This window comes from Annulohypoxylon truncatum, assembly GCF_022578515.1.
Source record: "Annulohypoxylon truncatum strain CBS 140777 unplaced genomic scaffold F4807scaffold_52, whole genome shotgun sequence".
Classification (NCBI taxonomy): Eukaryota; Fungi; Ascomycota; class Sordariomycetes; order Xylariales; family Hypoxylaceae; genus Annulohypoxylon; species Annulohypoxylon truncatum.
The window spans coordinates 169,526-195,376 of record NW_025953838.1 but is presented as its reverse complement, the minus strand read 5'-3'; the positions used below and the strand labels follow the sequence as shown (position 1 = coordinate 195,376).

At 46.0% G+C, this 25,851-nt stretch overlaps 13 protein-coding genes across 13 annotated transcripts; 7 read left to right on the top strand and 6 right to left on the bottom strand.

Moving 5' to 3' along the window:
- Positions 1-647: 647 nt before the first annotated feature.
- On the bottom strand, positions 648-1,613 carry F4807DRAFT_454468 (uncharacterized protein; the record flags this gene model as incomplete). Its single annotated transcript, XM_048000583.1, has 2 exons — positions 648-696; positions 733-1,613. 2 exons carry the CDS (start codon positions 1,611-1,613, stop codon positions 648-650), a joined length of 930 nt encoding a protein of 309 aa, XP_047849283.1.
- A 758-nt stretch (positions 1,614-2,371) lies between these two features.
- Positions 2,372-3,672, bottom strand: F4807DRAFT_471807 (uncharacterized protein; the record flags this gene model as incomplete). The annotated part of the gene is made up of 2 exons (XM_048002965.1): positions 3,166-3,672; positions 2,372-3,113 (listed from the first exon to the last, which is right to left on the bottom strand). Exons 1-2 carry the CDS (start codon positions 3,516-3,518, stop codon positions 2,372-2,374), a joined length of 1,095 nt encoding a protein of 364 aa, XP_047849282.1. The 5' UTR covers positions 3,519-3,672.
- A 1,499-nt stretch (positions 3,673-5,171) lies between these two features.
- F4807DRAFT_322326 (uncharacterized protein) lies at positions 5,172-5,824 on the top strand. The gene has a single exon (XM_047995164.1). It carries the CDS (start codon positions 5,304-5,306, stop codon positions 5,655-5,657), a length of 354 nt encoding a protein of 117 aa, XP_047849281.1. The 5' UTR covers positions 5,172-5,303; the 3' UTR covers positions 5,658-5,824.
- Positions 5,825-6,290: 466 nt separating this feature from the next.
- On the top strand, positions 6,291-7,508 carry F4807DRAFT_322269 (alpha/beta-hydrolase). Its single transcript, XM_047995163.1, has 4 exons — positions 6,291-6,532; positions 6,588-6,675; positions 6,726-7,078; positions 7,139-7,508. Exons 1-4 carry the CDS (start codon positions 6,385-6,387, stop codon positions 7,339-7,341), a joined length of 792 nt encoding a protein of 263 aa, XP_047849280.1. The 5' UTR covers positions 6,291-6,384; the 3' UTR covers positions 7,342-7,508.
- A 1,338-nt stretch (positions 7,509-8,846) lies between these two features.
- Positions 8,847-10,205, top strand: F4807DRAFT_322191 (membrane fusion mating protein FIG1). The gene is made up of 3 exons (XM_047995162.1): positions 8,847-9,120; positions 9,180-9,248; positions 9,325-10,205. Exons 1-3 carry the CDS (start codon positions 9,090-9,092, stop codon positions 10,023-10,025), a joined length of 801 nt encoding a protein of 266 aa, XP_047849279.1. The 5' UTR covers positions 8,847-9,089; the 3' UTR covers positions 10,026-10,205.
- Positions 10,144-12,899, bottom strand: F4807DRAFT_471803 (amino acid transporter; the record flags this gene model as incomplete). The annotated part of the gene is made up of 8 exons (XM_048002964.1): positions 10,144-11,302; positions 11,359-11,688; positions 11,749-11,768; positions 11,828-12,205; positions 12,267-12,349; positions 12,423-12,536; positions 12,589-12,659; positions 12,729-12,899. The coding sequence occupies 8 exons, from the start codon at positions 12,897-12,899 to the stop codon at positions 10,823-10,825; spliced, it is 1,647 nt and encodes a 548-aa protein (XP_047849278.1). The 3' UTR covers positions 10,144-10,822.
- A 701-nt stretch (positions 12,900-13,600) lies between these two features.
- On the bottom strand, positions 13,601-15,221 carry F4807DRAFT_446104 (uncharacterized protein). Its single transcript, XM_047999792.1, has 4 exons — positions 14,809-15,221; positions 14,652-14,756; positions 14,206-14,573; positions 13,601-14,153 (listed from the first exon to the last, which is right to left on the bottom strand). Exons 1-4 carry the CDS (start codon positions 14,989-14,991, stop codon positions 13,676-13,678), a joined length of 1,134 nt encoding a protein of 377 aa, XP_047849277.1. The 5' UTR covers positions 14,992-15,221; the 3' UTR covers positions 13,601-13,675.
- A 992-nt stretch (positions 15,222-16,213) lies between these two features.
- F4807DRAFT_321865 (uncharacterized protein) lies at positions 16,214-17,285 on the top strand. The gene is made up of 3 exons (XM_047995160.1): positions 16,214-16,606; positions 16,673-16,753; positions 16,815-17,285. The coding sequence occupies exons 1-3, from the start codon at positions 16,306-16,308 to the stop codon at positions 17,099-17,101; spliced, it is 669 nt and encodes a 222-aa protein (XP_047849276.1). The 5' UTR covers positions 16,214-16,305; the 3' UTR covers positions 17,102-17,285.
- A 630-nt stretch (positions 17,286-17,915) lies between these two features.
- F4807DRAFT_465393 (uncharacterized protein) lies at positions 17,916-18,149 on the bottom strand (the record flags this gene model as incomplete). The annotated part of the gene is made up of 2 exons (XM_048002271.1): positions 17,916-18,019; positions 18,083-18,149. 2 exons carry the CDS (start codon positions 18,147-18,149, stop codon positions 17,916-17,918), a joined length of 171 nt encoding a protein of 56 aa, XP_047849275.1.
- Positions 18,150-18,308: 159 nt separating this feature from the next.
- F4807DRAFT_446096 (uncharacterized protein) lies at positions 18,309-19,737 on the top strand. Its single transcript, XM_047999791.1, has 3 exons — positions 18,309-18,888; positions 18,951-19,183; positions 19,299-19,737. Exons 1-3 carry the CDS (start codon positions 18,615-18,617, stop codon positions 19,584-19,586), a joined length of 795 nt encoding a protein of 264 aa, XP_047849274.1. The 5' UTR covers positions 18,309-18,614; the 3' UTR covers positions 19,587-19,737.
- On the bottom strand, positions 19,738-22,096 carry F4807DRAFT_446084 (S-adenosyl-L-methionine-dependent methyltransferase). Its single transcript, XM_047999790.1, has 7 exons — positions 21,608-22,096; positions 21,366-21,543; positions 21,182-21,305; positions 21,007-21,130; positions 20,503-20,951; positions 20,254-20,436; positions 19,738-20,174 (listed from the first exon to the last, which is right to left on the bottom strand). Exons 2-7 carry the CDS (start codon positions 21,525-21,527, stop codon positions 20,041-20,043), a joined length of 1,176 nt encoding a protein of 391 aa, XP_047849273.1. The 5' UTR covers positions 21,528-21,543; positions 21,608-22,096; the 3' UTR covers positions 19,738-20,040.
- Positions 22,097-22,372: 276 nt separating this feature from the next.
- F4807DRAFT_321980 (uncharacterized protein) lies at positions 22,373-23,700 on the top strand. The gene has a single exon (XM_047995161.1). The coding sequence runs from the start codon at positions 22,584-22,586 to the stop codon at positions 23,334-23,336; it is 753 nt and encodes a 250-aa protein (XP_047849272.1). The 5' UTR covers positions 22,373-22,583; the 3' UTR covers positions 23,337-23,700.
- F4807DRAFT_471797 (uncharacterized protein) lies at positions 23,569-24,800 on the top strand (the record flags this gene model as incomplete). Its single annotated transcript, XM_048002963.1, has 3 exons — positions 23,569-24,271; positions 24,326-24,511; positions 24,574-24,800. Exons 1-3 carry the CDS (start codon positions 24,064-24,066, stop codon positions 24,798-24,800), a joined length of 621 nt encoding a protein of 206 aa, XP_047849271.1. The 5' UTR covers positions 23,569-24,063.
- Between the last annotated feature and the right edge of the window lie 1,051 nt (positions 24,801-25,851).

Sequence of the window (25,851 nt, the reverse complement as noted above, 5' to 3'; positions counted from 1 at the left end):
ATAAAAGCGAGTGATACCTTTGAAGAATTACATTAGCTGGTTCGATTGTCGGACTACAGCGTGACTAATACAATCACCTAGGCCTCCGTCCTAATGATCCAAATGAGTACTAGGCACCTACAAAAGACGTTTAGGTCTTAAAATATCCCCACCTCACCACCCTTACCTTTAACTTATAACAGTCTACCTAGGTAGGTAATCTACGATCAACTCTCAAACTCCAACTTCGATTACATTTACCTATCTAGGTACCTAGGCATTTGATCACTGCCGCTTGAGACACCTCCTACCACACTGGAATTCCTATAAATGCGCAAATATTAGAATTCAGTGACGAAAACAGAACACAACCTAAGATAAGTTATTTTACAAGTTTCCGCGGAGAAAACGAGGTGCTCATGTGCGCATTGGGAGTACATGACACCTAGTACATCAAGGTCAAAAAATGAACTGGAAATGAATCTATATAGCTCATGCTATCTTCTAAGCAGCTAGTGATATTTATTTCTTAGCCTTATGTAAACAATAAACCGAACGTACCAAATGCTATAAAAAAAGGTTCTGAATATGTTTCATTATATATTTCCACCAGTAGGCCACGTATATGTAAGTAGGTAGGTAGGTAGGTAGGTAGATAAGCAGATACTTCAGAATGGACGTCGAGTATGATGAGTAAACTTGACCTTCCTTGGAAACCTGCGTGGACGATGATGCGACTGTCTATCCACGGACTGTATTCCTTTATGCGAGCAAGGGCAATAGTGATCAAGTAATCCAACTTTGTCGTGAGAACACGGGCAATAATGGTCTCCAAGTATTTCGGTCTTCAGAGTCATTACATGACAAAAATGATCGAGAAGATTCTCCGTACTGTGAAGAGGGCAGCCTCTAGGCCTTGCCTCTACACAAGTATGAATAAATTCTTCACCACTCTTGTGTCTGGGACAGTAGGAACTGCAGTCATGTTCTTCATCTTCATATGAGAAAAGCTCAAAGATCCTATCATCACCATCGACAATGTACTCCGAATTCCGCGATGTTGCAAAGTCCGTTGGCTTACCGTCTTCATCAACTGTGACATTGACGTAGCCGTACAGGACTATATGATCCGGCTTGGTGCCAAAGGCTAGAAACATATGGGGATCTGCTGCCGTCTTCTGATGATGGAAACGTATGCTGTCGGGATGCCATAAGTGAATTCTTTTCCCGTCCCTGTCGACGAACTTACTGGACTGTGCTCCACAGATGATGTAAACATGAGTAACTGTGCCAAGGCGGGAAGCAGCTCGCCGAGCGATGTCTTCGTTTGCCTTTTTCGTTTCGGCATTAAGTGGTGCTTTCCCAAGCCATAGAATTTCGGGATCGTCTAATGTGCAATGTCCTGATATGCTGTCATTCCTGATGAAATGGGGCCGTCGTCTCCCCTGTGGCATTTCCATACCAATATCCCAACGCCTACTGGCAGTACTTGTGTGGTCTACCTTGGCCTTCTTGGGTTCCGGCTCCTCTGGAAAATTTACTGTCTCTCCTTCCTCATATTCATAGCCAGTGATTTCGTCAGCCTTTCGCTTACCAGAAGTAACGCGTATGGGGCTAGTCGGGGAGTATGCCATTATGGATAATTTTCGATTATGGAGATGTTGGGTTTCTTTTCAATGCTTTACGTGTGATTATAGATGTCCTGCAATAATGTACGTCAACTTATATGCCGGTACCTATATATTATGGTGTTTACCCAAGTATGCATGACAACCAAGACATACCAAGAAATACAAAGCGTTTGTTTCTCATTCTAAACATGACATGAAACTGGCATTATATTCTGTCAAAGACATGTAGTAGGTATGAATTAGAACTGATACTTAAGGATGAAAGAACTCCATACAAAGGATACCTATACAAAGTAGCGGAGAGACTTAATAGAAGCAATCATTCCAGAAAAGAAATAAGCCAATGCCTTGTATAGGTACTTTGTCACAATACCCCATACTCCCGTCTGGTTCATTGTATTAGTGTAATATTAGGTAGGTACTTTGTGAGCTATAATGTATGACAGCTCTTCTTAGATAGCTAGGTATCTACCTAGTTATAGAAGAACCTACTACGTTCAATGTATTTCGATTTTGAAACAGTGAGGACAGTACGGAATATCGGGAGTTGCTTTCAATTACACTTCAACTTAAGTTCGATCTCATGATTTCTCGAAATAGCTACCTACCTAAGGGTACCTAACCAATGAATTCCTGTAAGTGGTATATATCGAAGAAAGAAATATATAAATACTATATACAAGAATGGAACCGTGGCATGTAAGAGCTCAGCGATAGACAGATGCTTGAAGTATTGAACAGGAAAAGAGTAACTGTTGTGACTACACTCCCCAACCAGACAAAGGATTGTCACCTGGAAGCTGCTTAACCCAATCAGCAGTTGGACCAGGAAACGCGGAATCCATCTGGCAAGTCTCGGTGTTGAGCCCTCCTGGTATATCTGGGCATTTGTCCATGCCATCAAATCCGGCATTGCACCCATCGATGATCGTTTGAAGAGTGTTTTCGTCCCAGCCCGAAATGAAGTCCGCATGCGAGCTATAACCGGTCCTGTCGCCGTTTGATAATACGAACGGCTGGGTCTTTCCGTTTACATCCCAGTCGTTTTGAAATTGAGGCGTGTCATAGTAGACCTCAATGAATAAGTGAGGGACATGCGTCCAGCCTTTGGGGCATTCTGCTTTTCCGTCGCTTGTCGGAGTCGGCCACGCCATGTTATTCTTGTAGTCGTTCAGCCCGGCTTCCGGGTTGTAGCAAGATGGCATGTGGATATCCTGTCTCAGGGGTGAAGAGTACCCATCGCAGTTGACTACCGGAAACCCGGCCCCACTGCCGAGGTTCCCCGGGTCGGGCAGTCCCGCTTTAGTGCCGTCGGAATTGGGTGGGTATCGCGCAACGCTGTTGTCTTGAGTGGGGCAGGTCCATTGGACTGGCTGTATCTCTCCTTTAGTCGGGTCGAGCTGGAAGGCGCCTGTAGCTGGCGGGTTTCTTCTCGTGGCATTACCACTAACAATCTTGAGGCCTGGTGGGAAAGCCTTGATCTCGTCGTTAGTAGCATCGAACCTAATACATGGTTAGGACCAATCGAATGCGATAGGTCTAGTACGGATCATACTTATAGTAAGCATTCATGTAATACAGAGGAACCTTCTTAAGAGTCTGATTGGCAGGAGACTGAAACCATAGAGTAGGTACCCAATAGTTGCTCTTGTCATTGGCAATTTTGGCGTTGGTACATTTAGATTTCAACAGTTGATCTCCGGTGACTATGAGGTTGAAGTTGCTTCCTCCCATTATGCCGTGCATATGCGCTGACTTAACTCCAGGACTGACAATAGGGTCCATTTGCCCCTGGGTGGAGAATTGGCCGGCTTCATTGTTGAATCGTAGGACGGCGTACGTTCCTTCGTCTTTTGCGCTCACGCTCGCAACCAGTGCGGCAACTAAGTAATGAATGGACGCTCTCATTATGAGCAAGGTGGCTAAGATGGTGACTACCTATGGGGTGCGAAACTCCATGAGTACCGACTGCAACATATCACCAGATATATAGACGCCGAGCTTCATTTTGACCAGTAGAGGTGCACATGACACCCATTAGTAAAGTCGACCGGAAGGCGGATGCTGAAACACTCATCCTTTGGGGCATTTTTCGAATTAAAATCCTCATTTATTCAGATCCCGAGTCGCCAATAACAGCTTAGCTGTCTATGTAGTGTTTCCAGCCCAACAAGGTAGGTACCTCCCGAAGTATCAATATAATAAAAACAGATTTATTTGCTAGAGATTTATTCGCAATCGCCATGAATACCACGATTCTCTTCAGTCTTCAGGGTTTTAGTGGCCTAGAATAATAAATTGTGAGGATGCGAAGGAGCGCCGCCCCTGATCCGGATTTGGGTTGAGCTTCCAAAATTGTAGATAAATGAGGCTACAATAACGAGCCATCCTCTTTCAACGTAAAAACCCCAGAAAAATTATTCTAATAATAGACACACTCTATTATCATCGGAATTGAAGTAAACTTTACCACATTCGATCTGGGAATTTCGCACGAACTCCTACGAACAATATCGCTGCCATGATGTTCGACCGAAGTGAAGCCCTTGGATATCCCTGCTACAATAGCACAACTTCATGTACTTCATTTGAAACATGGATGGGTATGTTCATGATCCTGTTTGGACGAAAGAAGAAATATACCTAGTTATCCTATAGATATGCGTGGCATTCTATTACCAAGTCGTGTCATTTGACACTTCTATGATATCAAGAAAGCAGAGAGTATATTAACACTGCATATTTCCTCTTGAATTCTACATGCACACGTTGTATTAATCGTATGAGAACAACTTCTGTGCTTGAAGGGCCACACTGCCCATTACGACCAGGTGGATTCTCATTCATGGAAGAAATCGAAGTTGTGCAACCTCCGGCGTTTGCATGCCGATGGAATTGATTAAAAGCCCGTGGCACATCGGCGCCCCTTTACTCCTGATTGCCCGACATGTCTACTTAGTTAGGTGCCTATACGTACCTACTTACCTAGGTTACTTACTAGAATTTTATATGAGCCTATTAACTCTTGTATGGTACTTGATTAATAGAATCAAAACGAATCATACATTGGATATCATTGGGAACCTCACATTTAAATCTTTGCATTTCATAAAGTAATAATAATGGGCTAAGCTTAAATGCGCCATATCACGCTCCATAACTTGATGCCCTAAGAAAATGTAAACGAAGACATAAAACTGCATTTTAATTAGATTAATCTAATTAGAGACATACCTTATGTGAGCCGTATGCACTTGAAGAGACCCACGACCTGTGGTAACTTCATTGGAGAATTATGATCATACTTCACTTCATAACATTAAAGCGGCAATTGCAAAAGTTGCGTCCTTTAATATTCCACTCATAGACGTTATAAGTCATTGTCGAGTTATATCTATTTGTGGGGATAATAGCTAACATCGTATCCATAGAGGGCTTTGTGAAGGCGCCCGGATTCAGCAAAGAACGAGGTAAAGCCACACATGGTTACATTATAACCCTAACAAAGCCTCGCGGGAGGATCTCATGGATAGAGCACTGTGAAGTTATTCTATGAAGCACTTCGCCATTGATCAATAGCGCCTACATGACCTTGCTATCAACATACAACATACTGCCCTCGGTGTATAAGCGAATCGCTCCATATGTCATATAGGGACTTCTCATTAGTACATCCCTGGTAGTGTTTTTAAGATGGTGACCCTTGAACAATATCCAATAGGACGCAACCAAATCATCAAGAACTGCCCGGGAAAACAGGCCTCACCGTCCGTCGTGAGGGACTGGATCCGAACTTACCTCTCTTACCGGGGAGTCGACCTAGAAGCCTCCAGCAAATTCCTGTGGCGTGGAATAGAACTATACCGAGCGGAGATCCCAGAGCTGCGGGATGCTTTTAAGAGACACTGCGAATTGGGAGACTGGGAGGCGAACATCATAGCTAATGATGTGTATACTATCCTGCAGGTGCGTTGTAAAACGGTTGTGAATCGAGAAAGCCAAAGCTCCGAGAAAGCTCGGCACGAGTCTGTGCTGAAGTTCAGATGAATTGGTTGCTAACGCGATATCCCAATCGTAGAAAGCCATGCCTCCATCCGAGCGCTCGTTCTTCCAGCTTTACGTCTACCATCTCCTGGGCTCCGACTCCTACCGGAAACTCATGTTGAACACTCGGGACCCGACCTTGATGGATTATGTCGTAGGCATATCGGCATGGGCCAAATTTCTAGTAGGACATCTTTTGGCTGTGATGATGGCCTATACTATTGTCTGGGCTGTGACGAACCGCGAGCTCTCGGCGAGACTAAGTCGGCATGAGATTTGAGTCCGATCAAATCTGTTTCAACGACACGGATTTTTAAAATGAAATTATCTTCGTAGCCATGGGCGAGTCCATAGGCCCTCCACAGGGCACAATGCCAATGCTCTGTGCGGCCACGTTGACGAAACTCAAGGAACCGGCCTGCAACGGAAGAAAGCCGACACAGCCAATGGAGCAGATATACCCAGAATATCTGCGAATCGACAATTAGCCGACAAGCACACCAACTTCCGAATAGAGCATCCGAGAGCGGTTCTCCACACATCTGCCGCCCTTGGCTTGCTTAAAACTTGCTTAAAAGGGGAGTTATCGAACTTTATCGCTTGGCGGCCAGATTACGAGATCGAGTCTCCAATTAATCCAGTTTCTCAAGATCCCCCCGGGGAAACGCTAGACTCTGGAATTTCTCCTTCATCCTATCTCATTCTTGGTGCATCTCAAAGATTGTCCAAAATGTTAAAAGTCGCGTCCTTACTTGCGTTTTGGAGCGCCAGCTCTTTGACTGGCGTGGCATTGGGTCAGGCAGATTGCCCTGCTACGGGAACATCGATCATCGCCCACAGTGGTGAGCCTGTTGGAAAGGAGCAGGTTTACAATGACAGTGCGTACCTTGACATGCGCGATAATGGGATAAGATGACACTGACTTTGGCCTAGTCAACATGTATGTCACGGGCAACACGTCGGAAATAGGTGTTCTGTATCTGACAGATGTGTTTGGGATCCAATTGGCCGAGAATAAGCTGTTAGTATGCTCACACTCCGTGTATAAATTCTTACCTGACATGATTGAAGGCTTGCGGATAGTTTCGGGCGAGCTGGCTATCTTACTGTTGCGCCGGATATGTTCAACGGGACACCGGCTCCCGGGGACATCAATGGGACGCCAACTTTCAACACAACGAAATTCCTGGCTGACCATGACCCCGAGACAACTGACCCGATCATCGCGACAGCCATTGACTTCTTGCGCACTGAACTCGGAGTGAAGAAAGTAGTCGCTACCGGCTACTGCTTTGGTGGTCGTTACACGTTCCGTGTGCTGGCCGAAGGGAAGGGTGTTTCTGCTGGTTTCGCCGCTCATCCGAGTTTGCTAGAGGACGGCGAGATCTCCGCCATCACCGGTCCTGCTAGCATTGCCGCCGCAGGTAAGTATCTAACCTTCCCCAACTCCCGTATTTCTTCGGTGAGCTGACTTCATATCTTAGACGGAGATGATATGACACCTGCTGAAAGGAGGTCGGCAATTGAGGCTTTGCTTCTCGAAACCGGGTACCCTTATTCACTTGCGCTGTACGGCGGTACCCAGCACGGATTTGGTGTGCGAGCGAACATTTCGGACCCGAAGCAGAAATTTGGGAAAGAAGAAGCATTCTTCCAAGCCATCCGATGGTTCAATGCCTGGGCTTAGGTTGATCGCCTTATTTCTTCGATGCGCAGCGTGCTTGGTGTGCTTTTCGGGGTCATGTCTACTACGTAGTATATAGATCCTATGTAAATATGCCGTTCCATAGCCGGGATCTGATGTCCAGATATTGAATGTCAGTATTAATCGGATTATATGCGCCACAATAGTTATGGATCGATCACAACTTAGAACGAGACCCCAATTGTGATGATGCAAGATATTTCATATAATGGTGAAAGCTGTTGCTTCAGCGACGAAGGCGATCCAGTAAATTGTGCCGGGGGACACGAGGCGTGAAAACCGGCGAGACCGCAACAACAAAGTCCCAAGTGGGGATCATGACATTAATAGGGGGTTATTAAGGTATTCATAGTTCCAAGGTTGGGTGTTGATGCACAGTGTCGGATTATTCCAAGAGTTATGAAATTTATTGGACACGGTCAAATGATATTCACACGTGGTTTGCGTATGACGATGTGAGTTCCAGTTTATGAGGCACATCTGTTCGTGATATATGCGTTGTCGATGCGTGGAGAAGGATCTTTATATAGGCGCATAGGGCAGGCCATAATGAGTAAATAGACTGATAGACAAACATTGAATGCACCGAATGCGCTGAGATAGAGATGGTAAAGTGAAAGTCGCACGTTCGTGGGGTGCGTTTTTTGGCGTGGAGAAAACAGATTAATTCAGATTAATTCAAGGCACAAAGCCAATTACTTGGGCGGAGCTTCGGCAACGAGCATTAGCACGCTGATGTGGACAATCCACGTCATTTATGTTGCATAACACTGCATTAGATAATCTTGATTGGCTGAGGAGATCCACTGATGCATGGTTCCTGAGCCACTCAGGTACCTCCGTCATTCACCAACCACCACCAAAAAACGAAGTAGCCATTTAGCTGCCAAATTCTTGGCGGCTAGCTGAGCTCCCCACTTTTACATCTGGGTTCAAGCTAGCATGCACCAGTAAAACTAGCGGCATCGCTGCAGCAACGGACCCAGCCACATCTTTTATTTACTTTGGAACTGACGGAAGACCGATATCTCATCGTCTAAATCCTGGTGGCAGGGCCAATTGCAGAACCTTTTACCATTCATGCACCGCAATTTTCGAATCATACATTCGATCGATCTCGCAACCTACCAACCTCTTTTTTATTCTCAGAATAATTCTTGTACCCGAAGGGCAAAAAAAGGGAAGGGAAGACTTAGAGACACATGACAACGAATCTACTCTATTCTTCCTCTTCTCCTTCTAGACTTTCCGAACGGGCAAAGGGCTGTTGTCCGAAGGAAATCATTGAACTTCTAAGTTGCAATACCATCATACCATACCATACCAAACCATACCATTCATTCCTCACATCACCACCTCAACCAACCTAACCTCATCTCCCATCAATCACTAGCACTTGCACGATACCCTCAGCGTGCCTGTTCAAGGAAGTTGATCTGACAAGCAAAGAAAAGGTCTACGATATCTAGTAACGACGAGACGAGTCTCTTTATATACGTTGACGACGAGTGAGCGAATTACGATCACATTCCAACGAGACGTCCGTGGGATTTTCGAGATCAGCCTTGCATCCGCATTCCATCTCGAGTGTCCCATATACGCCGCCGAGACCCATTCGCATTCCAGCGCTGCTGCGGCGTGAGATCATCCAATCACACCGTCGCTCCACGGGAGGACGGGTGTGGATAGAGGACATTTACCTCGGGAATTTGGGAACATAATCAGAAACCATGCCTGGAGAATTCCAAGTCGGTTGGTATCGTAAGTATTCGGATACCACAAACAGAGTCGCCTGCCAATATACTAACACAGGGCCATAGGGTTCATACCGTTCCTAGGATACCACCATGTTTTGATGATTCTAATAGCAGTCGCCATAATATTATTATGTACGTGTTCACATTCCTCCATCCTCTCGTCTACAACCTACGGCTAGAATAGTTCACTAACATTCTCGACCGACAGCACTCTTACTAGCAGGCTGTTCATCTTCCTCCCCCCTTATCCCCGACATCTTCCTCCTCTCCATCTACTACGAAAAGTACACCGCCGTACCGGACACGTCGCAAGTAGACTACAATGTCAACCAAGCCATCAGCAACATCGTCGGGTCTGCGCATTTGCAGGCCCGCGTCGGCTACTTCGGCATCTGCATCAACCCCGACGGCGGCTCCTGGCTTTGCAGCAACAACGCCACCGCGCTAGCCAACGAGGTCTCAGTCGATCAGGACCCGCTGAACCTCATCTGGCTGGCGAGTCAGTTCAAGGACATGATCGTGTTCCCTTACTTGATCATCATCGCTATCATCTTCGCCTTCGTATGTTTCCTGCTCCTGGCCACCTTCCCCGGCTGGCACGAGGAGGAGGACAGCGAGGGATCGGATCGCGAGATCAAGCCTTTCCCCAGCAGGCCGGTCTCGCAGATCGCGCTGGCTATTATTTTCATCGCATCTATCTTCGTGCTCGTGTCGGTGCTGTGGCAACACACGGCGTCAGTTGCCGCGTCCGTTATAGCGCAGGACTTCGGTAATGGCAGCGTGTTATCAGGAATCGGAACCAGTGCCATGGTAATGGGTTGGTTCAGCTTCACGCTCCTAATCATCGTCACGATCGGCCTGCTCGTCATGATATTAAGTATCAGGGTGCTCTCGCAACTAGCGGATTAGAGTTGAAGAGAGAGAGCACAGAGCCGGGGGGAAATGGAGAGAGTTTTCGGCTGGGTTTTATGACATGCATTTGGAAAACGAAACAAAATAACAGGACGATGAATGCGAGGGGGGAAAATACTTGTCTATATGGGAAAGGCAACTTGGCCGCTTTTAAAGAACGCGACGAACATTTTCTGTTGATCGGTCAGCATCTGGGAACTGGAGTTAGCAAAGAAGGCGGCCCTCGGCGAAATAATGACTTTTAGTGCCTTTTTATTTTATTCTTCTCCTCTATTCGGCTTTATTGTGGTTGTCCTGCTTAAGCTGGCTGGGTTCGTCAACTCTACTCTACGACGCTTCTTTCATCCAATTCGTGTCCTATTTAACGCGGGAAAAGAGATACGAATGGCTGACAGGAGCGGGATACCAATCGATGAAGACATACGAGGGCCGGGTCATTAATGAAGGGACGATGGCTGATTGAAGGCCTGGAAACTTTCCGAAGTAATCGAGCATGCTGGTGGACGACTGATTTGCGAACGGAGGAGTATTCGGATGAACCATACCGATTGGTACATTTCCGGGCTGGACTGTGTATAAGTTCTTGTATTAGAAGAGAAATGAAGAAATGAAGAGAATGGCATCTTGGTTCTTGGCATCTGAAGTACTTGTCTCTATGATTGTTATGGACGTGATTATGTGCGTGTTTACAAGGGGTGTGGTATATTACAATGCTTTTCTCAGGGGTAAAACTTGCCGACCTCAATGTCTTCTTGATGTCCAATTACCCCCGTATTACATAGTTGTCTCTTAATCTAACTTATTTCTATGACTGGACCCGTGTAGACCTTCCGTGCCCAAATGGCGTAGTATATCAATGATAGAATAATCGTGCCTCCGACCATGACAGAGCTCATATTCATCGTTTCCGCTGTGGGGTTGATGAGGGTCGGCCAAAAACTGAAGAACACCATGACAAGAAGGTATGCACAACCGAATGCGTTTACAATGCTTCCGAGAGGTTCCGGTATCTGTGTAGGGCCCCACGAGAGTTGCTCATGCGAAACATTGGTCAACCCTGTATTCTCCCGATTGTAAGGGCGGATACCTCCAGTGAGTCGGCGCCAGAGGAGCAGACTGTTTCCTATAAGATAAGACGTATACATGCCATTTATCGTCAAGGAGACAATGTCGTTGAATGCTACAGACGATCCTATGTTGATAAGGGCGAGCAGGCATGAGATCACCGTCGTAAGCGCGATCGATAACACGGGAATTGACGTCTTAGGATTAACCTATTATTATATATTAGCATAGCCATCACGCTGACCCTCTTGAAGTTGGCACTGACTTTGCTAAGATAAAACCACCCTGGCAGACCTCTATCGCGTGCAAAAGACCAAGTCATACGAGAGGCTGAGGCAAGCACTGACACAGTCCCGCAAAGCATCAAGATTACGAGAATCGAAGCCATTGTCTGGGCTCCACGTTCTGACCTGACCCCTTGTTCAAATATCGCCATAAATGGAAATCCGGTCGGAGATGCGAGAGCAGCGTCTATATCGACAATACAGAATAAGACCGCGATCAACATGCCGAACCCCATAGCTCCATTCAGGAGGACAGTGAAGACCATGGCTCTCGGGACGATAACGGCGGCATTTTGGATCTCTTCGGACATCTGCAGAAACTTATTAACGATCACAGTTTTTACAGGAGAGCTTCATTCTGTTTCACTGACATGTACAGCGCCATCCGCACCTGCATTCTTGTTAGAATGATTATATCAAGATAATACGTCAGAAGAGAGGGCTACGTACCAAGAAAGTTGAATACGGCACCTATCATGCCAAGCATAAAAGAGAGGCCTTGGGTCTGCCATCCACCTTCGTTGAGGAAGACCGTGAAGACTTCTTCCGTACTATTATGGGGACTCAGGTAAACCAACGGAACCAGAATAGCGAAGAATCCGAGGACATGGACAATCAGGACCAAGCCCTCCACTTTTGGAAGAGCTGTGCTGATGACTGTGTTGACGCATACTGCAAAGGCGATGGAAGCCCATAAAAGCAATGTTCTCTGCCAAGCCAATGGGTCATAGTTGGGGTTGCCCATCACAGCTAACCCCTGAATGAGTTGAGCGGAGAGGAACCCGAGGCTTGCGACAGCAGCTTGCCAACCGATGACCGTCAACCATCCTAATATAACGCGACATGATTTAGTCCAGGTAAATAGTAAGAGTTATACTGGTAAACGCACCGATGAGATAACTCATGAACTTTCGCGAGCTCTTGGGAGCTAACATGAATACCCAGTGATACTGGCCTCCCGACGTCGGTGCCCTTCCAGACATGTTAGTTTTTTCTTTTTCATGTTCCTTCTTTGGAACCCGTGCTGACAGAGACGTCGCTTTACATTGATGCTAGTTCACCCATGCTTGCGAAGACACATAAAGTGCCAAGCCAGACAATTATGTAGCCATATATAGAACCCGCGGAACCTCCGTTACTGAACGATTGTGTAAAGAGCCTGCAAAGGGTTAGATCTTGTAGCAAGACTTAGATAACTGTATGAGCCATACAGTAGTTCTCCTTCCCATGTATTCATAACCGTGCACGTGAAGCCGACCATGGACATGAAAGCGAAGTTTCTCTGCAGAAGATGATAGGTCAATATCAAAATGCGGGTATCGAGGATGAATGGTAGAATATTCTCTATTACCTTAAGGACCGGTATCTTCCCCAAGCGGGTGAGTTCTCGATTGTCCCCCTCGATCTGCGAATCTTTTCGTCGTGATATTGACTCGATCGAGAGCCGCTCTATGTTGAGCTCAGTCGATTGTGGGCCATTGTTGTCGCCCTTGGGCGTCTCCATTTCGTAGGTTCCCGTCATGCTCGTCTTACTTTCAAGTCTGGTCTATCATCAAAAACAGAAGTGCTGAGTATTCTCAGCAGGAAGAGAGATCTAGAAGACGCATGCAGTAAGACGAGGTAGGGAAAAATAAATTGTTAGGGGAAGATCAGCCCCTACCTAGATATTGCATTTTGGATAGGATCAAATCGGAGTTTGGACATGGCCGTCAATGCAACGTTTGATAAATATCATTATAGGAAAGAGAATGCGAGGACATCCCTCACATCCTGCTGTGTAACCATACTTGTTAATATGATAGATCAACCGAAAGCATCATATGTCCCTACCCTCCCTATAACGAAGATAACTAGGGGACATAAAACAGATAAACGGAGGTCGTTGTAAGTTAGGTGCATGGCCCGAAATGTTGTAGCACCTTAAAATTATTCCTATTGTACGCCGTCCTTATGCATCCTGTTGTAGAACAGGAGAAGCTTGTTTGATAAGCGACATATGCGACATATACAAACGTGAGTTTCTATGGGTGGGCTGATTCTCTAATTTAAAGGGATCAGAAAGAAAATCACTCACTGGAAAGCTGGGGGTGCGGGAAGGCCCCCGCGGCAAGGTGCCGTCGACGGTACGGCGGATCTAACCGATCGGTCTTCCAAGCCACTACACAGGATAATTCCAAATTAGGACATGAATAGATCATACAATGGCTTCAATTCAAAACAAGGCGTATTAGGTATGTGTTGCTGGAATAGAATTTTGAGTATGATTGGATTAATTACAGTATCTGAATTTCCTGTTGGTTAAACTCCGCTCCCTGGAGCTACAGACTTGGTGATCCCCCATGTCTTGACTTGCTTAATGAGCTTTGCTTCGCTAGAGTGACTTGCGCTTTCCCAATCTGCCGAGCTCCCTGCCCTCCCAGCAGTTATCGACACGGTAGCTTTAGAATTGTCATACCTGAGGTCTTGTAACTCATGCGATGTCACACCACGGGTAGACTTGGGAGGGTTCGAGGAGAAAGAACTATCTGTTTGCTTTTGACCGGAGCCAGCGGTTGACTTTGGAATATTCGCGCGTCGTCGCATATCGTCGCTCCGTATCAAGCCTGACTCTAGACTGTCGAGGAATGGTTTCAAATAGGGGACAGATGCTGTCATAACGCCTAAGTTCTGGGCTAGTGTCATGGCGAGGACGAAAGACCAGTATGAATATGTTGCATCTTCGTAGTCGTTTAGCTTCTGGGACCCATGAATCTGCCAGCTAGTTGCGGCGATGGTCCTTTGTACGTTAGCACACAGGGCGTTAATTCATTACACCTTTAGAGACTTACAGGATTCGAGTAGTGAAGCATGAGATAACAACCAACTTGCGTTTAAACTGAGTCTGTAATTTCCATACTACCGTCACAGGCAATACTATTAAGCAGATATCAATGAGGATGTTTACGACATTGATATAATACCAAATAGCCAGTCGGTTTATGCACCAGTTGGTTATGAAGTCCCAGAACGTCGGACTACTACACTGGAATAGCAATAGTATGACTGAAGTCAACATCCAAAGTAATGTGGCCCCCATGAGTACCCAACATGATGCTCTATGTAGATTAATAGGGGAAAGTACTCTAATGTAGAACACTAGAGATAACTTCGACATTGCTTGGCTTGCGACAGAAAGCACATTTGCCGCATAGAATGACTTATGTGAATGTTAGCATATAAATTGGGTGCCTAATTACATTTTCGATGGGAAAATCGAGGGGCTCCTATCAAATACCTTTTGGAAGGCTGTGACATTGTCGCTACTCAGAGTGTCGAATCGTGATCCTAAGCCATTCGCGACCTCTATAGACGTTGCGATTGTCTGCGAAATACTAAGGACCTAACAAAGATTAGGAGGGAATGAGAATGTTCGAAACAGTGGCATAACCCACCTGCGACACTAGGATCAGTCCATCATCCGTGTGAAATCTTTTCAATAGCACCCATTTCATCGCAAGTCGGACAAGAATAGTGAGGGAGCTCGTGATAAGGAGAAACCAAGAAACAACGTTTACTACGGTTCCATAGTTTTCGGGGCTGCCCTGAGAGGAGATACTCGTATCGGAGGAGCTCATTGAAGTTTGATTCACGGTATTCTCTTGCTGGATCTAAAAAGAATTTGCTTCAGGGTGAGAGTTTCATCAATTGGACAAGTGCCAAGTCGCCAAGTTCTTAAACAATGTAGGCTCTACATATTTACAGTAGGCAGATAGATATAACCATCAACTCGATATTCGACTAAGAATGAGAAGATCACATATCTCCCAAATAAGTATGTACCTACGTCCATTTTACTCCTTACCTGGGCAAGGAGGAACATGGGAATAGTTCGCCCAGAAAGATCAAGCTTTACCAATGCCACCCGGCCTACCATCCATGACACTTCTGCGCGTGTCCACCGAGTCAAACAGTTGTGTAACTACACGAATACAACGGTTACCCCAACACCAACATTACTATAATTTAGGAGGCCTATTACGTAGTTATGACTTTTTAGACGCATCTGGCCGATGTTGTACGTATCGAGCTTTGCCGGCGGTTGCATTCCTTACGACTTATATATCAGGAAGCCATTGCCGCCATACGATACGGGGGAAAAAATGAAGAAAAAGACTCGCACCCCGGCATCTTGCTACCCTAGGTAGGTATTGCTGGCTGACTAATAATTACTTGCAGATATCTCATAAACATGCAATGGAACCTAAAATCCTTCCGAAAAGCTAATCAGAGCCTGAGTGTGGGTGGATATACTGAGCCACCCTGGTCAAGCTGTAAGACCGGGGTCCTCGTCCATTCACGAGGGTCATGAATCCGAAATGTCGCATTAATTTTCCAGAGAAGGGACCCAGCTGAACCTATAAAATGATTCCTGTTACATTTCGTAGGTGCCTACAATCAATGTATCATTCTTCCTCTGAAAACTGCGCCTGTCCAGACCGGTCTCAGGCGCACGCCTTCCTAATGGGAACGGTGATAGGAATAGGGATAGGAATAGGAATAGGGGTAAGGTTAGACGTAGTCGTGAAAAGGTGGTTCTGTGTTACGGTATGCCCCTCTTCTTCACCCCGATTGAATCGATACAGATGGTTAGTAGGGAGGTTTATGTTAGTTGGTGATACAAACCACGTCCCTTACGTTGCAATATGGTGTACGAAAAGGGAGGTTGCAGGTGGGATAACGAGGGGCATACATAGAGGGGGGTAGGTACCTACCTAGATAGCTTTCAAGGACACTTTATTACGCGATACCTGCCTGCGTAGGTAGATATCTAGTTTTAGATAAATAGGTAAGAAAGAAATAAGAGTTATAATCCGTTAGGAGATAGCTCTCGAAGTTTGCCGTTTGATTTGGTTATACATGCTTAAATTGTATCCTCGCGTCTACAGACAATGCCGCCGCTAAAGCTCCACGAACTAGCCAGTGATGAGGAGTTCAAGCCGATGGTTGAGGTAGAACATGAGGCTTACAGCAAACCACTGAACGGCGTCTGGGAGATCTTGAAAGGCTCTTCGAAGGACGAGTTCTGTTCCCGTCAACTATCGTGGCATAAGAGTGACCCTACTAGCCATTGGGTCTATGTTACCGATGAAGCGACCGGCGAAGTGATTGGCGGAACACAATGGAATATTCATAAGACGAATCCATTTGCAGTTGAGCGGACCCCGTTGACGGCTTACTGGTTACCTGAAGGTATGTCTAGAGAGGAAGCACCCCACATCAGGTAAAACAGACGTACTCAAATCTAGAACATGACAGGCACCTTGAAACAGATTGGGGATCAGCTCATGCTTGCCTGGGAGTCAAAGCGTCCTACCTTTGCAAGTAAACCACATCTTCGTAAGTCCTGCTCTATGCTTCCGACGAAATGCAATTACTGACTTGTGAAATTCATCAACAGTGATAGAATTCTGCTTTGTGCATTCCGCACACAGAAGACAAGGCGCTGCGACCTTGATGTTGAATTGGGGGACCAAAAAAGCCGACGAGCTAGGATTAGAGATAATCGTCGAATCTACCGAATCTGCCCGTGCAGTATATGAGAAAAGCGGATTCTATGTCATCGACGACCTCTATCTAGACGCTCATGTGGAGAATCCGAGCGAGGAATTCGAGGAAACAAGAAGGAAGCTTGGATGCCCTATTCATGGTTTCGTCATGAAGCGAGACCCAGTTCCTACGAAGTAAACCTACATGTATCATGTTATAGATGATGACAGCTAGTTCATACACTCATTTCTACGGGTTGGCGGATAACTCACAAGTTAGCACAAATTACCTTCTTTCTAAATTCCAACGTCTTCGGACAATGGTTGGATCCTACAGTTACTACTACTCAGGCAGCCATTTGAATATCATTCCTAAGATACTTCCAAGTTAGGTAACTAGGTGCCTAAGGTAGCCAAGTACCTAACCTTAGAATGACTTCAAATTCGGTATCGACCGACTTCACTTTCACTTATTCTTACCCACTTGGCCTTTAATTGGTTCTTAGTTCCTACCTTCTTATCTTTACTTAAACTCCCTAGTCGTCGGACAACGTCTAAACCCGAAGGATGACGTCTCATTACCTACCTACATATCAAATGAGCCAGGGAATATCGACTATATCTACATGGCTGGCATCACTTTCGAACCAGCCGATTGGTCACATCGGCGTCAAGGTTCTGCGCGTAGAGTTACATGGATGGCTGTGTCATCCTCAACATGTTACACAACAGCTGGGCATCCAGTCGGCGTTATTGCTCGCATCCATTATGGCAACGTCAACTCTGTGGTGCATATGACTGCAGCATATAATGGCCAATATTCATTTAGATCCGGTTCCAATTCAAACTAGACGTGCATCTATCCAACCATTTGAGAAGTGATTTCCCCAAGAATCGTAGAATGAGAGTTGCTGTGCCGCTCTTAACTATATTGACTGTGGATACGAAGCAACTTTCTGCCACAATAGTACCAGTACCCCCAGAAACAATTACAATGTGTTCAATGACATGAATCAGAATTCGGTTCCCGAGATGCTAGCCTTCTTCAGCAACACCCAATCGCCATCTGTGCCATCTTTGTCCGCCGTGTCTCTCACTTGTGGGTGGACTTGAGAGTCTGATGTAGAGGTTTAGTGAGGGCAATTATGGAGATCTTTTGAAACAGAACGTTGGTACTCACTTATAACCGGCAAAGCAGTCACTCCAATAGCCAAAGTAAAGACCATGTTGATAATGATAATATTCATGGTGGTGACTTTTCAATGTGTATCGTTGTTCCTAATATTGTTAAAGACAACAGAGTAAATCATACTACAAGAAAGGTTTTCGCAAACGGATCCAACTATGATCTTATACCTGGAGGATATCCAAACGGATATCCATTTTAGGAAAGGAACCTATCAGTTGACCAACGAGAAAATCCGAGTCCCCGCCGGTTCCGCCAATTTCCTGGTGGATCTGCATAGGAATTCAATTAGAATGACTGGGACAGTCATGCGGTGCAACATATGACTTGAACGCAAGCAGTAGCTCATGCCGTCCATCTATCTTACCGGTGACCAAAGTCCGGCCTGGCCAGAACGACGAGAGCCGTTAAAGTCTCTCGCTTTCACTAATACGGGTCCTCGCCTACTTGAATCTACTCTCACAAGCTCTAAGACTCTGTTCTACAAACAGCACATACTCCTACAAAATTATCCGACTTCTCTATCATGGGGTACTCAACTCACACTAAACTTGAAAGAGATACAAATATGGTACATACAACAGAGGCTGGATCGGAATATGCCCCTATTGCATCTGAAGACGAAGATCCAGACATCTTGAGAGGTTTTCATGCCGTTCGCATCTGGCGATGGAGATTTTATGCCCTTCTATTCTTTTCAATGTCCATCACTGCATTATTTATTGCAAGTCTCTTATATATTCTTAACCGGGACTCGTCAAGTTGTCCACTAGAAATGCCGAATATAAAGAAGCCATACTGTAAGTAAAATCTCCATTACGAATGAAAGAATAATTGCACTGATAAGAACATCGATGTAAAGCTCCCGCCCCGGTGAAATACGTGAATAGGAACTTAACCAGTGACTTCAATAGCTCAAAATTCATGGGCGATCCGCGACCAGAACTAGATACAGCGTGGCATGACTTGCTTAATGGCACCGGCATACGTCTATCCGCAGAAGATGTGTTACTAGCCAAGGCGACTGATGTTGTACATCTCAAAGGTGGCGGCTACATTGGCGGCTTAGGCATTATGCACTCATTGCATTGCCTAGTAAGTAATTACGTTCACCCTCTTGGTTTATAGGGAGTTCCCTGAAGAAACGCCTTCAACAATACCTATTGCAGATGGTGAATTTCCTCAAGCTGACTCATTATATTCGCACTAGAAACGAATCAAGCAATACATCCACCCGGAATACTACTATAGCCAAGGGGAACAAGACTGGGATGACATAAACATACATGTCGATCACTGTTTAGAAGCTCTTCGCACACAGGTATTATGCAGACCTGACCTGAGTCTTTACACATTCACATGGACTCCACATAGCAACATCAAGCCTGCAGTCCAGATAACCCAAGAATCTGTCTGTGTTGATTGGGACGCGGTCCACGAGTGGATGAAAGCAAGGGCGGTGACAATTCATGACGTTATCGGTCCATTAGGAAGTTGAAACTATTCTCGAAACGCTGCTGCTCGTGCTTGGGGCATGATATTATAAAGAGCGAGCTAAGCGTAAAATATGATAGATGTTTGCTTCCGATTACCTATGTTTTTGATTATAATTTAATATGACAATAAAAATCGAGACTTATACCCCTTACATACCTTTCCAGTAGGTACCTAAATAGGAGTTTCTTGGCAGGGGCTGATAAATTACGTAATAAAGGAGTAACCCTTTAATGGAAGGGGGAGATCCTTAATAAAGATATCTCGAACTCGCAAAATAAAATGAAAGCGAATCCAAGCTAGGAAGCTTCTAATGCTTCCAGTTAGCATAGCTTTGGGACACTGTAATGGTGGATTAAACTTCGTATAAGACCTTCATACGATTCAATGGAAAACACAAGTCCAACCTAGGTAATGAAGGCACTGGGGGCATCTCGCACACCCCTAATTTGAACGACTCAATCTTTCAACACAGCCTCAACGAGGCCCTCAGTCTCCGCGTCTGAAGACCAAAACTTGACGACTTCCAGCCCAGCAGCATCTAGTAGCTTACTCCATTGAGCTTCTGTTCTTTCCATTGCGTTGAGCACGGCTGGTCAAGAATATGTCAGCATATCACACCATAGTAAGCCAACATTGAGATAAACTGGCGACGAGAGGGGGAATCTCACCCATCATATTAACATCGAGCAACGCAGGGTAAAGTGAAACATTGCTGGCAGGTAATACAAACTCGGACAGGAGTAATTTCGAGTATCCCGGCGTCATAGCCTCTGCTGTGTTCTGGAGGATCTTGATGCAATCGGCATCAGGCCAATCGTGGAGGATAGAGCGGAAATAATAACACCTGGCACCTATCGCTACGCATTAGCCATCTACTCTGCCATATGTGATGTGGAATATGACATTTATTATAATACCTTTGATCGGCTGTGGCTGGAAAAAGTCATGCTTCTGACGTTCGACCCTGGGAGTAAGATCCTGAATGCTGTCTATAACGGCAGGAAGATCTTGGACAATGAGCCGTCCTGGGGCATCTGGATAGCGCTTGTGAAATTCGGCGATATCATAGCCCTCGCCTCCAGCGACATCAACCATCAATGTAGCGTCCTGGTCTATTTTAGCCCCTTTGAGCAAGATATCCTCGACATCGAAGATGTCAAACCACTGCTTGCGGTCTATCCGCTGGCCTGTCATAAATGCATTGAAATTCCCCATCATTGGCGGGTCCTTGATTAGCCACGGAAACATATTATCCTGTGTATTATGTGCATCTTGGAAAGGGCCAGGAGAGCCCTCCACATTCTTGAAGCCCGTTTTCTCTAGATAGAATGGCAGATTGGCTAAAGATCGTGTCGCGGCGGAAAACCTGTCGCACCTCTACTTTAGTGTTTCCTTATTGGCATGGATAGAACACACCTTACATGAATTGATATCCTCCAAGTAGGACACGGTCTACCAAAGCCTTCGTGATAGCAGTGGGAGCATATTCCTCTGGACTTATTTCTTTCACGATGCCTAATGCATTCAAGGGCCGCAAGAGCCGCACTTAACGACGTTAATATTTTTAATAACACCTCAGACTGCTCTCACACCCACCTATCAGGAGTCTGTCGGCTCCAGTAGTTTTAGCAAGCTGGTCGGCCGTTGAAGAGTCGGTTTTGGCAATCTCTTGAATAACGCCGGCCTTGATCAGGGCCATCAGCGCAGAGGGAGCGTGCGGCTAATTGTTCTAGGTAAGATGTTTCGAAATTGATCACGTTAGTCTCATATTAACACTTACAGACATGATTAGCCTCCAGATGGCGTCAACAGGGGTTTCCAGCATCGCCATCGCCTGTGTGGCAGTCCCAAGCATTTGCTTACGAGCTGCCTCATCTTTGCTGTCAAGGACGTTCTGCACAGCTTCGATAAAATCAATAGAGGACCTTTCGGCGTTGGCCATGTTGTAATCTATGTTTCTTAATATGATTTATAGGTAAGATATAGCCGGGAATTGAGATCGTAATAATAAAGGTAAACAACCTTAGGTAAGAATGTTAGACTCCCTTGTTACCTTAGGTATCTTTTGATAGCAACTCTTCTCAGGTTAATTATTCTCCTCCCTTGTGATCTGCGCACCCAGAGCGTGGCGAGTAATTGGGTGTAGGATAGATAATTTAGGTGTCTCGAGACTAGGGGATGCGTTGATATGCCAACCATTGACGTTAGATCGCGCCTTACATCCGTAAGCCGATGGCCTTCGGTGAAACCAACATGACCGCGAGTAGGTATTGATTGGATTACGTTTAGTGAAATCCTACGGATTGAATTTCTATTTCACACCAACACTCCAACTGGACTGGAATAATGTGCAGCATACGCGGCCCTAACGAGGATATGCGAGGGCAAAGCGAAGTGATTGTAGATAGTGCACCGTCCAACAGCCAGTGTATTGTGAAAATTCCGATTGACCTGTTTTTAAGGTGAGGTGGAGTTGGTTATCCTCCACTGGTAGTGTGCACAGGGAGGTTTTGTCAGCAATGGCGAGTGGCGCCTCGTCCGTACATCCGTGCCCCCGCATCACGAACAAGAGCATTGGTTCCTCAGCTCAGCCTCTGATAATCATCATAACTCTGACCAGCAACCTCCGCACAGGTTTGGGTCAATGGATCAGCCATTACATGGAAGGCCAGATAAGCCAGCTGAATACCTACTACCTATCAAGAAGGACTACCACTTGATCCCCGGTTAAGTCTAGAATTCTAACCATGTTGATTTTGCGAGCACGCGTAGGTATATTGTACCCCAATAGAAAAAACCTCGAATCATTTAGGAGGGTATCATGGCGCTTTTCGCAGGGGTTAGGACAGGGCACCTAGACTCAATATGGGCTACCTAATACGACCACACCTCATCCTCCATTCTCAGCTTTAATCAACTTTAACACACAGAGACTAGGTATGATAATACTTGCCTCTACAAATCCTCTCAAGTCACTTACCCTAAACATGCATCAATAATGTCGTCTTCATCAGTCACCACATCCATCCCCACGGGCCCTATTCCGGAATGGTGTCTCATGCCCCAATCCGAGCGCAAATCACTCTTCATATGCCCGGAATCAGGCATTAGCGTCAAGCAAGAAGATTTCATCAGCATATGCTGCGACGGTGTCATCGTCGATACCTCCATTGACCTGTACTCTTCACTTAACTCCTCCAACTGGCTTTTCCCGTATTCCGTCCCGAACACTAACACTACCACCCCAATTGACCTATCAAACCTCCTCTGCTGCCCCATCTCCGGGGTGCAATCGCAAGCGCTCAATCCCATCCCGGGCTCTAGTGCAAGAACTTCCTGCGCACCCGGCACGTTAGCAAGCCCGCTGGCTAGCCTAGCCGCGACGAATGCTTCGGACGCGGATTTGTTTCCGGTCACCTATGCTAGTGTAAGCGCGAGTGCGACCGTGAGCGGAGATCTCTCGGCCACTATCACGAATGATTTGTGGGGTTGGGGCACCCCGACGTACGGCGCTTCCGGGTCGCCGATGTGTCTATGGGCTAACACGGCGAGTGGTGTGAGCGTGGCGGAGGTTACGGTGCCGGTGTCGTACGTGGCGTCAGGCACGACTACAAGTGCGGATTCGGGCTCTAGTTCGAGCGCGGAGCCATCACCGTCTAGTGCTGCTACATCGTCAAGGGGATTGCGATGGCGTTGGGGGTTGGGCAGGGTATTGAGGTTGTTGATCTTGGGCTTACTTCTTGCTTGGTGAGCCGATCCTTAATGTGAATGTGAACCGGGAGAGTTATGACGATTACGTGTAGCAATAGATGTAAATTTTTATGACGTTTAGGACATGCCGATTAAAATAAAAAGCTCTGTATGAAATGAGAAGCTCCATTCCTGGTTCCTAACATTGTCTTTCAACAATATATTCACAATAGGGGTACCTGTCCTAGGGGAAGTTTCTAGGGGCAACCACGGAATGGTGACTCAAAAGACATCCATACGAGCAGCATCCCAAGTACCATCATATACCTAGATGAATATACTGCTCATCGGAGTAGACAACGGGACATACATTCACCGAGAGAGTTCATCAACTTCCATGCACGGCTAATTCCTATTGGCTCGGTGTAGCTCGAACAGGATCAACCTCGATCATGTGAAAGATGACTTCAACTGGAGCTGACGAATTAGGCTCGTATACAGGCGTGATGGTAGTCAGTCCATGATTCACAATGACGAGCTGTCATCCGAACTTGAGGTGGGGAAATAGGTTAAATGCCCATATCGGACAGGGCCGAGAACTTTATTGCGGGTAAGGTTAGAGTTGACAATTGACACCGGCTCGGCAAGTTTGACATTTTTGAACTCTAAAGAGATGGTTCGTATTGACCACAGAAATAAAAGAACCGAGGACTCGCCCATTTCACAATGAACGGACTGCTTAGATTTCTACCACGTACGGCTTGCAAACGGCAGACAAGGTACATGACATGGCGGGAAAAGTAAGCCTAGCAACACCCGACGATATCCCCGACCTCGTGGAGATATTCTGGGAAGCCTTCAGCGGGCCCGGGGAAGTAGTGTTCCCACAGACAGAAGGCGGACGCAAGTGGCTCCAGCGGAGTTTCGAGAACTTCCTAGGCCAGAAGTCCTACTACAAGCCTGAGTCCAAGGTTGCCGTCGTCAGGAATCTCAACAGTCTGTTAAACAACTTAGCTCAAACTTCAGTCACGTTTTAACAAAGGAGAATAGGTAAACCTGTCGCGCTCGCAATTGTCCATATTGTCCATTCGGGTCAGAGCATTTCGGGAGATGCTTGGAAGACACGATGGACGCGATGTGATGACATTCCGGGTATGAGTGAAGAGAAGCTCGCCGAGTTCTTTGAGCCGTTGGCCAGAGCTCACTATCTAGTTGTGGGAAAAGAAGGCCACGTGTGTAAGTTATCCAGCTAAACATACAGACCGGTCAATAGCTTGCTGAAGTGACATTGAACGCAGTCATCGAGCTCATCATGACAAAATCGAGCAACCGAGGAAGGGGATACGCATCGGCGCTTATGGAATGGGCGACGAAGTTGGCGGATAGCCTCGACATCCCATGTTACCTGGACGCTGGGATGCGAGGCATGGGGATCTGCGACCGGTGTGGGTTTAAGGCGCAAGACATTGAAATACGATATGGAGGCCCACCGCCTTGCACACCGATGTTGCGTACCAAAAAATAGCGATACGCGTACGGTGTATGTCATATTATGGGTGTTTTTGAGGCGATATACATACATATGTAATAGGTGTAATGAATATTAGGAGTTGTATCGATTTCTGAATTCGGAAAGGGTTAATCTGGAAAGTCGAGTTATGGGGATCTCGGATAATGATTTGGTCAGCATGGGTTTATGCACCCCACAAAGATCGCCAACTCGGGCGATGCTAGTTGGTAGCAAAATCGACGAGTGTAACAATTGATCGTCACAATTTGAGTGACATAGTCCTACTTCGTACGTTTGGTATTATCACACAAACATTTGTCTCATACGTGCCTGAGGATATGGATGCATATCTGGTATACATAATATGTGCCAGTATATGACTAGGGTTTATGATGATAAATCGATAATAAATCTTGAAAACCTGTAGGCTATTGAAAGTCCTAGATAATAAGAGGAAGGAGGAGTTTAAGATAGGTCTAGATCTTCTGTGCCATAACCGTGGAAGGTGGGTGTCTATTTAAAGCGGAGCTACTTCATACGGAGGAGTAGCACCGCTGAGACATTGTACCTTCAATTGGGGTTGTTACTACCCTTTTCATATATCCACGTAGATCTGACGTCGTACGGTCGTGCGTGTTTCTAGTGCATCTTATACTTTACTTACCTGAAATAGTTACATACATGCATTTCTCTTCCTTTCAAAAACCATCAAACCGTCTGGATCTCCGTCAGATCTTATTCACAATTCATGGCAATTTGGCAATCTAAGCACTGCAACGTCAGTGTCTATGCCAAGAGTAAGCCGCCGACGCCATTGATGACTTCCTTGGTTACGACCAGTATGCCCAATGAAGGAAGATGCCAAGCACTCGCTTTGGCCTTAACCGTTCACCTGTACATTCGGGACCCCTAGTGCACTTGGCGTTTCCATTTGTCAATATTTCCTCCGAACTGCGACACGGCAATTATTACTAGGTATTGGCCTTGCCGACCATCTGTCCTTCTATGTTTAATGTTCTAATTGACTTTCCTGTTTTCATTCTTTTCGCTATTTGATGTTATCTAC

Coding starts and splice junctions, on each gene's coding strand:
- F4807DRAFT_322326 (XM_047995164.1), top strand. CDS start 5,304: ATGGTGACCCTTGAACAATATCCAATAGGACGCAACCAAATCATCAAG.
- F4807DRAFT_322269 (XM_047995163.1), top strand. CDS start 6,385: ATGTTAAAAGTCGCGTCCTTACTTGCGTTTTGGAGCGCCAGCTCTTTG. Junction 6,533..6,587: donor GGAGCAGGTTTACAATGACA/GTGCGTACCTTG, acceptor ACTTTGGCCTAG/TCAACATGTATGTCACGGGC. Junction 6,676..6,725: donor CAATTGGCCGAGAATAAGCT/GTTAGTATGCTC, acceptor ACATGATTGAAG/GCTTGCGGATAGTTTCGGGC.
- F4807DRAFT_322191 (XM_047995162.1), top strand. CDS start 9,090: ATGCCTGGAGAATTCCAAGTCGGTTGGTATC. Junction 9,121..9,179: donor ATTCCAAGTCGGTTGGTATC/GTAAGTATTCGG, acceptor ACAGGGCCATAG/GGTTCATACCGTTCCTAGGA. Junction 9,249..9,324: donor AGTCGCCATAATATTATTAT/GTACGTGTTCAC, acceptor CTCGACCGACAG/CACTCTTACTAGCAGGCTGT.
- F4807DRAFT_446104 (XM_047999792.1), bottom strand. CDS start 14,991: ATGAGCTCCTCCGATACGAGTATCTCCTCTCAGGGCAGCCCCGAAAAC. Junction 14,757..14,808: donor GACTGATCCTAGTGTCGCAG/GTGGGTTATGCC, acceptor AATCTTTGTTAG/GTCCTTAGTATTTCGCAGAC. Junction 14,574..14,651: donor ATGTCACAGCCTTCCAAAAG/GTATTTGATAGG, acceptor CATTCACATAAG/TCATTCTATGCGGCAAATGT.
- F4807DRAFT_321865 (XM_047995160.1), top strand. CDS start 16,306: ATGCCGCCGCTAAAGCTCCACGAACTAGCCAGTGATGAGGAGTTCAAG. Junction 16,607..16,672: donor GGCTTACTGGTTACCTGAAG/GTATGTCTAGAG, acceptor AGAACATGACAG/GCACCTTGAAACAGATTGGG. Junction 16,754..16,814: donor TGCAAGTAAACCACATCTTC/GTAAGTCCTGCT, acceptor ATTCATCAACAG/TGATAGAATTCTGCTTTGTG.
- F4807DRAFT_446096 (XM_047999791.1), top strand. CDS start 18,615: ATGGGGTACTCAACTCACACTAAACTTGAAAGAGATACAAATATGGTA. Junction 18,889..18,950: donor GAATATAAAGAAGCCATACT/GTAAGTAAAATC, acceptor ATCGATGTAAAG/CTCCCGCCCCGGTGAAATAC. Junction 19,184..19,298: donor TGCACTCATTGCATTGCCTA/GTAAGTAATTAC, acceptor TATTCGCACTAG/AAACGAATCAAGCAATACAT.
- F4807DRAFT_446084 (XM_047999790.1), bottom strand. CDS start 21,527: ATGGCCAACGCCGAAAGGTCCTCTATTGATTTTATCGAAGCTGTGCAG. Junction 20,952..21,006: donor CTTGGAGGATATCAATTCAT/GTAAGGTGTGTT, acceptor GAGGTGCGACAG/GTTTTCCGCCGCGACACGAT. Junction 20,437..20,502: donor CCAGCCACAGCCGATCAAAG/GTATTATAATAA, acceptor GCGTAGCGATAG/GTGCCAGGTGTTATTATTTC.
- F4807DRAFT_321980 (XM_047995161.1), top strand. CDS start 22,584: ATGTCGTCTTCATCAGTCACCACATCCATCCCCACGGGCCCTATTCCG.